This window comes from Alexandromys fortis, unplaced genomic scaffold (genome assembly GCF_014885135.2).
Source record: "Alexandromys fortis isolate MF-2015 unplaced genomic scaffold, M_Fortis_MF-2015_v1.1 scaffold_16, whole genome shotgun sequence".
NCBI classification, from domain to species: Eukaryota; Metazoa; Chordata; class Mammalia; order Rodentia; family Cricetidae; genus Alexandromys; species Alexandromys fortis.
The window spans coordinates 1,657,480-1,673,164 of NW_026067893.1; the positions used below are offsets into that span (position 1 = coordinate 1,657,480).

Below are 15,685 nucleotides of genomic sequence, written 5' to 3' on the forward strand. Positions count from 1 at the left end.
GAATTTGCTTGCTATGATGAGCTGAAGTTTGATGGGGTTTTAGTAATTACACACATACATGCACACGCACACACACCCCAACTAATAAATAAATAAATACTAAAAAAAACTTCCAGTAATTTTTCTCCTAATCTATGAAATGGAATATGATGCTCACTATCTGTTGTCAGCCATGGCTCTTATAAAGACTTTATTTTTTTTTTAAACTGTTTACTTTGAAATAATGAAAAATTTGTGTGTGAATAGTGTTGATTGAGTTTTCTGTCCTGCCCAGTCCCTGCAATCGTTAAGTCTCAAATAAATTACACAGAGGTCTACATTAGTTATAAACTGATTGGCCCAGTATCTCAGACTTCTTATTAACTCTTATAACTTATATTAGCCCATTATTCTAGTACATGTTACCCACATGGCTCAGTACCTTTTTCAGCGGGGCAGTCATACCTTGCTTCTTCTGTGGTGGGGCTTCCTCCTTCCCAGCATTCTCCTGTTCTCATTGCCCCACCTCTATTTCCTGTCTTGTTTTCTGGCCTATACTTCCTGCCTGGCTACTGTCCAATCAGCATTTATTTAAAATATATTTGACAGAATATAGATTACTGCCCCACATCAGAATAGTTTTTAAACATTTTATCTATTTTGAAGTAATTGTAGACTTAAAAGCATGCATGGAGGTTTTTATCGAACTAATATGTTAAAAGATTTTGAGAATATATTTTCCCAATGAAATTTTAAGATATATTTATTTTTTATGTGTATGATTGGTTTGCTTGAAGTATGTATGTCTACCATATGTGTGCCTGGTACCTGCAGAAGTCAGAAGAGGGCATCTGATCCCCTTGGGACTGGAGTTAGAGATGGTTGTAAAACTCAAGTGTAGCAGGGAGTGGGGGGTGGGGTGGTGCACGCCTTTAATCCCAGCACTTGGGAGGCAGAGGCAGGTGGTGTTAAGTTGGGAGCCTAGGCCCCAGCTCCCCAGGCCTGAGAGGTGTATAGGTCTGGACTCCAGATCCCAGCATGTGGGATCAGGACCACTCCCACAGAGTATTTATGTGAGCTCCCAAATTTCACCTGGTGGTCCTGTTCCTGGTCTCCCGGCTCCCACTCCTACCAGAGAGTGCAGGAATCCCATTAAACCTGAATATTTCTTGATATGGCTTGTTTTGATTTGGCTTGATTGGAAATTTGCATTGGCAGAGAGCTCGCGTTAGGGAAAATTCCTAACAGGTGGATCTCTGTGAGTTTGAGCCCTGTCTGGTCTACAAGAGCTAGTTCCAGGACAGGCTCCAAAGCCACAGAGAAACCCTGTCTCAAAAGAAAAGAAAAAAAAAAAAAGACCTCAAGTGTATATGTTAAGAAGTTAAATTGCCTCAATAACAGCTATACAGAGATCAGTTCCCCCACTACAAATGAAACTTAAAGAATCTCTTAGTTTACTTTTTTTTAACTTTAACTTTTTTAGCTGACAAAGTGTGTCTATCTTTTGTGACATGCTTTAAAATATGTATACATTATAGAGCTACTAAGTCAAGGTAGTTATTTTCCTAAAGTTCACATATTTTCTGATAAATTGCACGTGTTGAAGAGAAAATGATTCTGGCTCTCAGTTCTAAGAGGGATTTATCATATTGTTATGTGAAAGATATAGGGTGATGGAATAGATACATTGAGAGGCTAATTTCATCAACACTTTGAAAAACAAAACCATGATCAGTAAAGTTTGTTATGAGGGTGCTGCACTCCACAGCAGTCCATTCAGGGCGGTCTGTTCTCCTTTGAGCTGGACGATGCTAGTGCAGGTCAGATCTTCACCGAGTCACATTTGCTCTGTTCTAAGTCCTGTGTTCTCTCAGCAGCTTTTAGGGTGTTGTTTTCTTGGGTTCTAAAAATACACCTTTAAAAGTTTGTTGTTTTCAATGTTAAGTATGGTAGACATAGAAACCCACTGGCGTTGCCCTTCTCTCTTCCTGTACCTCCCTTACCTGTTTATTTCTTGTTGCTGTGATCGAAGTCTAGCAAAGCAACTTAGAGAAGGAAGGGATCATTGTTGTTGACAGTCCATCATGGTGAGGAAGGCATGCACGTGGCAGGAGCGTGAAGCTACTAATCACATTGCATTAGTAGGTGAAAAACAGAGAGAGGAATGAGATTGTTCAACTCCCTTTCTCCTCTGGCCAGGACCCTTGGCCCATTGGCTGGTGCTGCCCATATTTAGGGTGAGTGTTCTCCTATCAGTTAACCTAACCTAGGAACTCCTCATAGTCATGGCCATAGTTTATTTTCAAGGTGATTCTAAATTCCGTCAAATCTAACGATCCAGAGTAATAATCACAAGTCTATTTCTTGTCAATTTGACATTCAATCACAACACTTTTACACTGTAATCTTCCTCCTCTGGTCTCCATTAGCTCCTGGTCATCTCACAATGCAAAATGTGTTCAGTCCAACTTCAAAAGTCCCCCCTGCCTAGTCTTTAACTTTAATCCAACACTGTCTAGATGTCCACAGTTAAAGTATTTTTGAGTGATTGTTATGCAAGCAAAAAGACCTGAGTTTTAATTCATCCCAGCACCCACTTAGAAACTGGGCATAGTTGCATGAGCCTATAACCCCTCATTGGCGTGTGGGGGCAAGCAGATCCTGGGAGCTTGCTGCCTACTCAACTCAGCTGAAAAAGAACTTCAGGTTCAATGAGAGTTTCTGTTTCAAAAGCTAAGATGAAAAGCAATAGAGGATGACACCCAAAATATCCCTTGGCCTTCATGTGCATGGTTCAGAGTGTAAGACCCTCTGCCTAGACAGATTCACCACGTTCCAGATGCTAAACATATGCTGGGTATATGTTTTGATCAATCCTTACTATGCCTGGGCTTCAGAGGGCTTGGGTAGCTCAGTCCCCAAGTTTTTCTACGTATAGCACAGATGGTTTCTCTCTAGGCCAACTCTGCTCCTTGCCTTCAGCGTTTCTCAGCAGATGACCTGTGATTCTGGTGTGTGTAGCATTCTGGAGTGTCCTCTTTGCAGATACTCTGCCACATACTGCCATTCCTGAGAAACCAGTGCCATGTGGATCACACTGCCAGGTTTTACATTCAGCTGGGATGAAGCCTGGTCCCCTTAGACCACAGTTCCAATTACCTTTGTGTCTGACCTGGTGAAATAGTTTCTTAGGCAGAGAACCCCTTTATCTGCATATCCCCATATTTTTACAAGACAGAGTCTTTGATGAGTGAGCCCCTTTTCCTCCTGTCCCAGTGCAGAGCAGTGTTTCTCTTTAACGTGCTAGTAATAACTAGGTACATATAGCTAGTTTTGAACCTTTCTTATTTATAACTTCGGATTCACTCCCAATTTTCCTCACTAAACTGCACATTTCTTATAACTTTCTGCCCCACTTTTTGCTCTTTTTCACTGTAGACTTGGATGAGAGCAGAAAGCAATAACCATGACATAGCCTGAATGCTCTCCTGTCTTGACATCTCCCGATGCCAAACAAAACAGACCATTGGTTTTTAATTCAGCCTCGCTCAAGTTCTCAGGATATTGGCAGAAGGCAGCCACATTCTTTACCAGGATGCAACACAGTGTGTCTAGCCCGTCCCTGACAGAGTTCTTGTTCCCTGTCTGAAACGTCATAATCTGAGCCTCTTACCTGATATGTCCATTTCTAGTCTATCCTCATGAAATTGTTCCTTTCCCAGGCTCTTCTCCCATTTTATATTTTATAACTCTCAACAGCATCAGCACTTTGATTTATTTGTTTAGTCTTATAATAGATCTCAAAGAGTTACAGGCTTGCTTTGTCATATAAGTGCAAAAACACACTACAAGGAGTCCAGCGTCATTCTCCCAGCACTATCCAAGCTTGAGGGTGTATAGTAAGTGCTGTGTTTATCAGTTCTCTCTGCTGGCTTTGCAGTGTCTCCTTTAGTTAATATTCTTAAAACTTCAGGTTCCTTTTGCTCACTCCTACCACTGTTTTTCTGCAGCCACAGCCCTGAAATAGGATCAGGTTGATTGGTGTCAGTAGACTAGAAGTCACAAACTAACAACTTTTTTTTAAGATTAATTATTTACGTCAAAGCAGGCTACTGTCTGCTTGGTGTTTTTGTAGTCTGTGAGCATGGCTGCTACATTCTTCTTGCCCTGTTCTTGTCACTGCAGTATTGTGAGTTTCACCGCTCTCACATGAAGTGCTTATGGCTTTGTCGTAGCTATAGATGTGTTTGCTTTTGTTTTCTGGTTACATTGAGGGCTTTTATGGGGGAGATTTAGAGAGTCAAGTCATGCTTCCATTCTGATATCCTCCTGGAACAAGTGCTTAGTTATGTGAAGAAAGTCTTAAAATTGTATTATTGGTTTTTGTTTCACATATTAGGGGAAGCAGTTTCCATATGAAAGTTTAATAGAAAGGGTATGTGCTTTTTTCCACTTATTTGCAAACTTTATAATAAATTTTATGAAATAAATAAAAGCACATAAATATAAGCCCATTTTATCTTAAAAATAAAAAAATGATTCATTCTTTGAATAGCTTTATGTGCATATTTGTGGTAAAATATTTAGTTCCTTATGGAAACCTGTTCATACAGAATTTCAAAATTTGTTTATAAGAGGGGATAATTTAGGTGTTAAAATTCTACTTTGCATTTATTTGTGAATCCTCCAAGATTATTATGCAGGAAAAGTAGCCCCTTTTATGGTTAAATTTTTCATTTTTAAGAATGATGCTTGCCGGGCAGTGGTGGCGCACACCTTTAATCCCAGTACTCGGGAGGCAGAGGCAGGCGGATCTCTGTGAGTTTGAGGCCAGCCTGGTCTACAAGAGCTAGTTCCAAGACAGGAACCAAAAGCTACGGAGAAACCCTGTCTCGAAAAATCACACAAAAAAAAAAAAAAAAAAAAAATAGTTCTAAACACTTATAATAATATTTTTTTAACATTTTAATGATTTTCATTTGGCATTTATTTTGTTCTATACTTTTAATACAGTCTTTTAAATCTATGTCAGATAATCACTTTATATTTTATTGAAATTTATCTTGTCTCAATATTATAATGGAACATAATAGTAAATCAAGCATTTGTTATATTTTCAGTACTTGACAAATTTTATTATCCTGTCTCAGAAAAGTAATTATTTATTGGTATAATTACCCATTATTTTTTCTTTAAAACATCTTTTTTATTTAAAAAAAAAAAAGACTTGTTCTTTCATATATTACACCCTAACCATAGTTTCTCTCCACTCCTTTCCATCCTCTCTCCCCCAGATCCACTTTTCCCTTTCCGATTAAAAAAAAAAAAAAGCACGCCTCCCAGGGGTATCCACTGAACATGGCCTAACAAGCTATAGTAAGACTGGGTCCTCCCTCCCTCCCTCCCTCCCTCCCCCCCCCCCTCCCTCCCTCCCTCCCTCCCTCCCTCCTTCCCTCCCTCCCTCCCTCCCTCCCTCCCTCTTTCCATTTATTCAAGGTTAAAGCCAAAGAGCTCAGCTGAAATCTGTTTTCAGGACAAATTGGCCTGTTCAGGGATCCCTTCACTTAAAGTCTCAATTTGATCATGTGGCATTGTGTAAAGTGTGTGGGATGGGGTAGGATGGATGTCGGGTGTCTTTATCACTCAACACTTAGTTTTTGAGACTTCTGTTATTCAACCTGGAGCTCCTCCTATATTTCACGGAGAGCCAGTGAACCCCAGGTTCTGCCTGTCTCCCCTTCCTACCCCTGCACTGGTGATAGAGGCACATGCCACCATCCCCGACTCTTCATGTGAGTGATGAGAGTCTAAACTCAAATTCAAGCAACTACTCCTGGAGCCATTTCTCTAGCTTAGATGATTGACATTGAACAGGAGTGACTTCATTTTGGTTTAGTAGTTTGTTCTTTGGGGGCTTAATAGAGGAACTCAGTCCAGAACATGGCTTCCTGTAATGATTCTGGGTTTTGTCTATAAGTTTTCTTATTCTAAAACTTTAGTGTGGATGAAATTATGTGTTCATTTTTGGATGGCTACTTTGACTTAGCAACCTTTCATTGTATCCGTACTGCAGAGCGCTCTAGTACTTGTTTTGTTGCCATATAATATTTCTTTGGAGTAGAATTTCTAAGTCATATGTTAATTTTTAAGCAACTGACAAACTTTCCTTCAAAGTGACTGTACCATTTTACATTTAAATAGGTATGAAGATCCAGGTTTCTCCATAACCCCACCAACACCTCTTAAAAAACAGTTCTTTTTAAAGATTATAGCTACTCTAGTCGGCTTGAAATGGTTTGAGTTGCATTATTCTCCTGGCTTATAACAAGTGTGCCATGTGCATGCAGCGTTCGTGGAGGCCAGGGAGGGTTTGATGCTTTGGAGTTACAAATAGTTGTAAGATGTAGGTGCTGGGAACCAGACCCAGGTATTCTTTCAAGAGGACAGCAGGAGTTACAAATAGTTGTAAGATGTAGGTGCTGGGACCAGACCCAGGTGTTCTTTCAAGAGGGCAGCAAGGGGTTAATTACTGAGCCCCTCTCTTGCCTGTGCTTAAATTGTGTTATTTTAGTTTTTATTGCTATGTTGTAACTTTTTTCCTCCTAAATACTTGATCTTTATCAAATTCATTTGAAAATATTTGCTCCTGTTCTGGGAATTGTCTCATTTATGTGATGGTACCCTTTGAAATATAAAAATAATTCACAATAGGTTTTGTTGTTTTATTTCTTTGTTAGGACCTATTTCACGACCTTGTACCTGTTTTAGGCAGTGCTCTGCTACTGAGCTAGATACCAGCCTTTTGTGAATCTAATTTTATGTCTTTCTTTTATTTTGATACTTACACTTTGTGTCATAATAAAGCGTAGTGTATGTAGTCTAGGGCATGATTTTGTTTTTCTTTTGAGTTTTGTAATTTTTTTATATCTCACATTTAATAATGTGACTACTTTGAGTTAAAATTTTTCTGTCTGTTATGTTATTTTAAAAACATTTTGAATTCACTATGAAAAAATGTAAAATAGCTTATGATCTGAGGAGTAATTCCTAAAAGCTCCACTCTCTGGTTCGTGACTCCTGACCATTAGCACATCTGTCTAGAGCCTGGAGCTCGGCTTGCTGGAGAAGCCAGAGGCAGTTCGCTCTCTGAACAGATGGTGGCAGCAGAGCTTCAGTGAATGAAAATTGTGGTTATTCTAAAAAGTCAGCCATTTTAAAGTTAGGAATTTCTTGATGTGTTTGACCTGTCTTCTTTTTGGTAATAGTTTATTAGGCACTAAGTTTAAAGTCTTTTTAAAAGATTCTTTAATATTTATATTTAGGAACTTTGTCCCCCACTGTCAAAAATTATTTGGGATTCTCAGTTTATGAACCAGTTCGTGAGATATGACTGTGATCTGGTGAGCTTGCCCAGTGCCTCCAAACTTAGGACACAATTTTCTCAAATGTCCATGGTGTATTTTTCCACTTTTCTTTTGTTATTTCATTCCTGCCTGTGCTCTTTACATAGTGATAAAGTAATAGAGTAATGGCGAAAATGCTGGTAAATACTAAAGCTATTCATAAGCTCATTCCAGAGACAAGCTGGCAGGTTACAATCTGATTATGAGGGTGCATATTATAGAAGTTAGACTTATGGATAATACCCTTGTTTTAATCCAGTAATAAAAGTTTTATGTCATCTCAGAATTAGAGCTGTGTCTTTATAACTGAATATTAAGCATGGCTAGGTGTTTTCTTTATTCTGTGGCTGTTGTTTTCAAGATAGTGGAAGAGTCTGAAGAGATGGCTCAGTGATTAAGATCACTGGCTCATCTTCCAGAGGGCCCTGGTTTGATTCTCAGCACCCACAACTGTCTGTCACTCTACTTCTGGAGGCTCTGACTCCCTCTTGGCAGCAGGCATGCACTTGGAATACAGAAAGATATGCAGGCAAAACATTGATAACCATTTTTTTAAGTTTTATTTATTTATTTATTAAAGATTTCTGCCTCCTCCCCGCCATCTCCTCCCATTTCCCTCCCCCTCCCCCGATCAAGTCCCCCTCCCTCGTCAGCCCAAAAAGTAATCAGGGTTCCCTGCCCTGTGGGAAGTCCAAGGAACACCATTTTTGTAAAGGGAAGAAGTAACAAATATTGAGCACTTATTGTTTGTTTAGCCCTATGTTAAGTACTTTATGTGTTAAAAAACTAAGTATGCTTTATGTATATTGTCTTTTAATTTTAAAAATAGTTCTTCCAGAAAAGTAAGTAATCTTTTTTTTTTCTATTTTTATTCTAAAATTTCCAGAGAGGGAAAGAGATTGGGAAAGCAAATTATTTAACTAGGGTCACATTTGGTGGTAAAGTCAATATGCGTGCAAATACTCAATTGTAGTGCCCTTCTGCATATTAAATTTTACAGAAATGATATGTACCTATATGCATCACTCTCCAAATTGTTTCACTTTTAAATCCAAAAGTCTTTCTTGAAAGGCTCTGTCTTGCTTACTGTAACATAGAGATATCTGGCTAATTGTTTTACCTCATGATTACATGGTTCTGTTTGTTTAAAACATCGAACACCAGCTGCCTAGTGGTGCTCTAACTTGAGCCTTACTTTCTTGGCTTTTCCACTAGAGGGTGTAACAAATGTTTCTTTTTTTGTTACTGTTATTAAAATAGTAATGGAATAATACATTGCTTCTCCTTGTGATTATGAGAAAGGAGATATTTATTGCATATGACTGGTACAGTACCCTGCCTGTTCTGTCTTTTTCTGCAGGTTGTTCATTTTTGGATCCTATGACAGAGAAGCAAATGTTCATTGCACACTTGAGTTGAGCAGTGGTGTTTGGGAAGAAAAACAAAGGAGTTCTATTAAGACGGTAAAATGGGTAGCTTTACATTCGTGTAAGATTTATTCTGTGAGCATGCCTTTCTTAGTGCTTCCTCATTCTTAGATTTACTGTTGCTCGTAAGCAGACAGTTGTTGTCTGGAACAGTGACCAGCAGCACCGTCACGAGTGAAATAGATCACCTGGAGCTGGATTGGGCAGACTGAACAAGAAGCAATCCGTTCAGCTTTCTTTTAAAAATGTTAGTGCTGTTTCAGGTAAAGAATCAGAGGTTGTAATTTGTGTATTGTGTAGGTGCACATGTAAATTCACATGTAAGAAGCCAGAGTTCCTTGGAATTCCTTAGATGCATCTACCTTTGTTTTTTTCAGACAAGGTCTCACACTGGCCTGAAGTTCACCAAGTAGGTTAGGTTGGCTGACCAGTGAGCTCAGAAATCCACCTATCTTTTCCTCTTTCGTGTGACCAGGCTTGATTTTAAAAAATTAAACAAAACAAAAACCAAACAAACATGGGTTCTTGGACATCTACCTTAGAGTCCTTATGCTGCAGAGGCAAACACTTTACAGACTGAGCTATTGCCCCAGCCCCAGCCCCAGAATGAATTAGATTTACTGAATGCCTCAGAAGGCTTGTAAGTTCACATTTATTAGCTCAGCAGCATCTTATGAACAGTGTTGCTCTGTGCTGGGCACTGTTTGTGCTGGAGAAGCAGTGGAAGACGAGAAGAGGCCCTGTTCCTGTGGGACTAGTGTCAGCTACAGTGTGAGACGGTAGAGGACTGCGGTAGAGGAGGAGCTGTCAGTAAACCAGGAGAGTGAAGCTGGCTGTCGCCAGAGCTTGACGACTGCTCTTTAGATCTTACTGTTGGGAGCACCCTTAAATTTAAAAGTGGGTGGGATACGATGTCCTTGGGAAGAATGGAATAATCTTGGCCTGAGTGGGAAATAGAAATGGAATTAAGCTAGCAAAGGAGGTTGGGTGCCGGATTGTGAGAAAGTTGTAAGAGTTGTTGACGATTGTGAATGTGGTAGAATAGAAGACCACAAGTTCTCTCTCTCTGTGTGTGTAGGTGTAGGCATGTAGGCCAGAGCTCGCTATAAATTATCTTTCTCTGTCACCCTCTACCTTACCCTGTTTTGAGACAGGGAATCTAACTGAACCTGGCGTTCATGTTTTAGCTATACTAACAAGCTAGGCAACTAAGGGATCTGATTCTCATTGCCCCATCTTGCTCCCAACTCCTACCCCCAGCACTGGGTTAAAAATTAACTTTGACATGCCCAACATTTATTTAAGTTACTTTTGTCTCTTTAGACGGTCTCACTATGTCCCCCTGGCTGGCTTGGAACTCACTATATAGACAAGGCTGACTTGAACTCGTAGAGATCTGCAGGGTGCGCTCACCACTCCCAGCCGGCACAGCGCTTATGTGGTTGCTGGGAACCTAAATTCAAGTCCTCAGGCTTGCTCATCTCTCCAGCTCAAGGCAGGCAGATACAGATTCATTCTCTCTCTCTCTCTCTCTCTCTCTCTCTCTCTCTCTCACCCTCCCTCCCTCCCCCCCTATGTATCTGTCTCCCTCCCTCTCTTTCTGGTCATTATTCCTGCCCCAACTTTAAGTTTTCATTTTTAATAAATTTAAAGTAGCTTCTCCAAGGAATGAAATAACCAGTTTTAGAATTTGTGCTGAAATACATAACTGTATGAGAAAGCATTATTATATTGTCTGGTTAAATTTTGACTTTGAGTTGCTCATAACTTGCCATTGCTGCTGGCATTTTCAATTTCCTTTATTTTATTTTCAAAGATATGAGATTAGACAGCTATAATATTTTACAACAAAGGTTAGTAAGACTTTTAATTTTGAATCATTATTTTAGGCCTTAGCATATGTCATAGGTAGTTTTCAAGAAAAAATTTTTGGTTACTAATTATACCAGGTACTGAAAATGTCAACAATAGTATCTGCAACCAATAAACTGAAGTTCTGTGTATTTAATAATTTTAAGAAGGCAAATTACTATTTTCCAAGGCAATATAAAACATTAGGAATAGACTTTGATACTTTGTGACATATTGGAAATTTGAATATTAAATCTCACATCATTAAAAACAGATATGCTAAATCATTTAATGGTCTACCTGTGTATAAATACAATTTTCAAGTTTAAGTACGTTTTTAATGTTGAAGTTTATCAGTAAATTTGATCATGGTTGCAGTGAATATGCAGCATCAAAGGAAGTCACCACCTCCCTTCAACCAGGGTGTCCCAGGTGCTGAGCTTACCTTCTACCCTCTAAGTTTTTATTTTGTGATAACGTCTGTTTAAGGCTGGATTACAAGTCTGCTCCACTTGTCTCTTCCAGAGTTTAATGTGCTTTTGAGGTTTTAGAGCTTTACAATACTGGAACCAAGGATTCTGGCTGTCATCCTTAGTATGAAGTATGATGTCTGATGTGTACTCCTAAGTATTCATTTTGCAAGAAAAATGATGAAGTCCAAGGCAGATCATTGATAGGCATCAGCCAATGTGACATTATAGTTTTTATTTTGTTTTGGGGTGTGTCAGGGGAGGAGAGAAGAAAGAGAGTGCACACTCGAGTGAGCATAACTGGTAGTCCAGGCATATGTGTGCCACAGAGTACAGGACAGTTTGGGGTGTCATACTACCCGTCCCCCTCTCACCACTGCTGCATGTGCTAGAGTCACCGCCTATGAGCTTCTGTCCCTGTCTCTCATCTCATGAGATTACAGGAGTTTGGTGCTACACCTGCTTTATGCAGGTTCTGGGGCAAACTCAAGTCCTCCTGCTTTTTCAACAAGTACTTTACCTGCATCTCCTCCTTAAATGCTTTTTTAGACACTATGTCCAGGGATTTTCATCTAACAGCACATTGGCAGAACTAAGTCATAAAGTATGGGAAACCTGTGCGTGAGTGGGGGGGGGGTTATGTTGCGGGAGGTCCTTCCGCCCCTCCAACCAATAGCGCGGTCTCTCAGCAGCTATTGGTTGGAGGGGCGGAAGGACCTCCCGCAACAGGGGTATGTGTGCATGCAAGTGTTGGTAGAGACCAGAGGCTGACCTCTTGTTCTTCTAGGGATGTCCACCTTCATTTTTTCAAGTGGGATCTTTCACTGGCCTGGAACTCACTGAGTAGGCTAAACTGGTTGCTCATTGAGTAGTGAGCTCCAGGGAATCTACCTGTCACTGCCTCCCCAGCACTGGGATTACAAGTGTGTGCCAACACATCCACGTCTTCTTGTTTGTAGATGGAAATTTCTGTCCTGCCTGGTCCCACAGCCATTCAGTCCCAAATAAACACAGAGGCTTATAGTAATTATAAACTGTTTAGCCCATTTCTCAGGCTTATTACTAACTCTTACAACTTAAATTAACCCATAATTCTTTCATAATTTTTATCTATGTTTAGCCACGTGGCTTACTACCTTTTCTCAGTAAGGCATTCTCATCTTGCTTCCTCTACTTCTGGATGACAACTGCATCTCTGCCTTTTCTCTTCCCAGAATTCTTCTAGTCTGGTCACCCCACTTATACTTCCTGCCTGGCTACTGGCCAGTCAGCATTTTATTAAACCAATACAAGTGACAAATATTTACAGTGCACAAGAGCATTCTCCCATAGTGTTTGTTTGCCTGCTTGCTTTTAATGTGGATGTTGGGGTCAGATTCAGATCCTCTGTATATCATGGTAAGCTCTTTTACCAACTGAAGAATAGAATTGTGAATGGTTTTTAGGTAGCTAGTTCACAAGAAAACAAACCTGTTTGATGACTTTTTTTTAAAAAAAGTAAACAGAAATAGAGGGTGTAGTAGGGAAGGCATTCAAGAAGTGAGTGCTGCTAATGAGCTAGAAAAAGGCATATACCCAAAGCATTGGGTTAACAGAGGTAGGCCCTTTGTAGAAGTTCACCAACCCCGTCTTCTCTAGCATTTGTAAGTCTTAGGCTGTTTTCATGGTACTCTGTTTCTTGCATGTTTCCTATCCTCTGCCAGCTGACTTCTTTTGTATGCTAATCTTGATGTTGTGACTATTCCTGCCACAACTAACCCCATGAAGTAACTATGTAAAGATAAATATATGGGGAGAAACTAGTGTTATCAATGGAAAGGAGAGTGAGGTGAGTAGTAAATCCAGGCACTACTGGGTAGGGAACTCAGTCTGTGAAACTATGAGGAGAAATCTCATGCCACTGATAATTAATGCTAATAGAGAGTTAAGAAGTCTTTGTCACTGCAAGCTACACACATGCTGATATACAAATATTAATATGTTTCTTATACTGTTTTACAACTCAGTGAGTGAAAGTTCTGGAAGGAAAGAGAAGGCTGATTAATGATCTTTAAGATCTAATTGACAGAAATTATTGTGTCCCATTGCCTGATCAAAGCCCTTGTATGATTCCTTAAAGATAAGGACTAACTCCTTGATATTGCCAAGAAGGGGACCTGTCTAGCCTGGTCTAGCCCTCTCTTCTTCCGTCCGTTCTCATCTCCAGTCGTGCTAGCTTTCAGTCCTCTTACTGGCGTCATCCTGTGCAGTCCATCTCTAATAATTGTGTGACACATGCTAACCCAGCTTGTTTTTCCATACACATTTATAGTCTTCAGAAGTCTGCTTGTGCCAGACAGGCCTTAGCTTGCTTGCCCTTGTTCAGATGCATTCCTGGAAAGGGCTGACCTCAGACAGCTGTTATTTCAAGTTTTCAATGTCAGTAGCTTTTAACTGTAGATGATGGATGTGAGATACTCCTGGGGAATGAGAGTGGACCAGAGACACGAGGTGTTCTTCCTCTAACCTTGAGCCTGTCTGGCAGCTCGGTTATCTTCCTTGGCCCATGCTTCTCACAGTACCACCATTCCAGGTTCTACTTGATGCTCATCCCTAATATTATTTCTTACCTCTATTCTTCAGTCTAAGGTTGATAGTGACCTCTTTTGCTGGTATCTGAGTTTTATTCTGTTATCTTGTTTGGAGCTCAGTTCTTCTCTTACCAACTAATCATTCCCCTTTATAGATTGCCCTCGCTTTCCAGTATTTCATACTTTCCGTCTGTACCAGTGTCATCCTATCCTACTAGCACAAACCTGTTTGCTAAATACTTGTCCCCGCTGGAGTGTTATAGTTATATTTGTATGATGATTTTCATTAAGTGCCTTGATTGGTTTTGTTCTGCATATTCAGTAACTATTCTGGGAAGACTAAATGTAGCTCTCTGGACAGGAACCTCCAAGTACCCTTAGCAGTTTTTCTTCCAGACCTTTAGGGTTTCAGGATGACTTTTAGTCATACTTTGATCTTTCTTCTTCCCTGAATATTTCCCATCTCTGTTAAGCAAATAAAAATCTTTAGGATGAGGAATTCTACCAAATGAGATTTACTGCTCAATATTGCTTTTGTGAAGAGCTGTTTTTAACATGTGCAAATCTTAGAAATGTAGTACCTAGTGATGTAGTGTTTTCTTTCTGGCAGTACTAAAAGCATCAAAGGAATGCCTCATGAGTGTATTCAGCATTGCTGAAATAAATAACTTGGTGTGATTTAACATTGAACTGTCTTCACTTCCTTTTTAGTTTTGGAGACTTTCAGGAGCCTTGTTGGATAATAATGAATAAAAATCTACATTTCCAGATCTCTCTACACACTATTGACAATGCCTACAGAGGATTTAAAAGGACTCTGAAAAACTGTAATTTTAAGTGAGAACATTTGAGCTGAGACAGACAGACTTCTGAATACATTAGGCCAGATGCCTAGGACTTGGCATTTTGGTATGTTTACTTAAGACCACATGCCTGGCAGGTCGAATTTTGGTGTGCCTATTTAACCATTTGCCATTTGCAGTCTTAATCTTATCAAAAGGAAAAGAAAGATTAAAGCAAATAAAGCTTTTTTGAAAATGTCAGTCTTTTATGAAAACTTTGGTTTAGTTCAGCTCGATAACATTTGAGAATACAGTGGGGAGTTGCTGAAATTTTAACCATATGTAACATTTTATAATTGGCTTCTTACATAAGTTAAATGTCTTTCGGCTCTAATAAATAGTAAACCCTCCATGATATTTTCACTCTTAAAAAGTTCATCTTAGTTAAAAATAAGGGACAAAATTCTCTGTCTCAGCTTTCTACACTCTGAAATGATTGTGAAATTCGGTCAAGGAGTAAGAATTTATGTTAAAATATTGTTTACTTAAATCAAGCTAATCTAAGACACTAAAAATGAGGAGGAAGTAACACTATTAGGTATAATTCATTTTATGATTTTTTTTTTTTTTTTTTTTTTTTGTCAAGAGAAATAGACCAGCATTCCTGTGCATTGTATGTCACTGTAGCAGCTCAGAGGATGTCAGAGTTCCAGCGCAAAAGAGCTGCACTGCTACTGAGGGAAAGTCGCTTCTTTGGGGAAAACTAGCAAATAATGTGTTAAAGAGGTGACAAATGAAAAACTTTCCAGAATAAAAGCTTTAGAGAGCGCCTGGGAAGCATAGAGACTATGGAGGTTTTTTTTTTTTTTTTTTTTTTTTTTTTAACAAAAGCGGTCATCAGAGTCTCTCTAAGGGAGACTAAGAGTGGGAGTTGAGTCTTAACCAGGCCTCCCTCTGGCAGCATAGCCACGTCAGGGTCTAACTCTGTCTCGGCTCATCTACAAGTACTTTATTATTTTGTAAGTAAGACTGATAATGCTTCTCACAATCTCATGAGAGGCAGGTGCTTCTTTATCTGTGCCTGGCATAGTTCCTGGCATGAAGTAGGTCATCAGCAATATATTGGAGCTGAGTAGATTCAAGGATGTAATCAGGCAAGGGGAAGACTTGAAATAGGAGAGGAGAATGGACAGCTAAACTAGT

General features: G+C 39.5%; 1 protein-coding gene across 1 annotated transcript in view; it reads left to right on the plus strand.

Moving 5' to 3' along the window:
• Pdzd8 (PDZ domain containing 8) overlaps nt 1-15,685 on the plus strand; it is a 62,093-nt gene that overhangs the window by 26,880 nt on the left and 19,528 nt on the right. Inside the window, exon 3 of the mRNA XM_050145160.1 lies at nt 8,743-8,845. Within this exon, the coding sequence (XP_050001117.1) occupies nt 8,743-8,845 (103 nt within the window). The remainder of the gene's footprint in view (nt 1-8,742; nt 8,846-15,685) is intronic.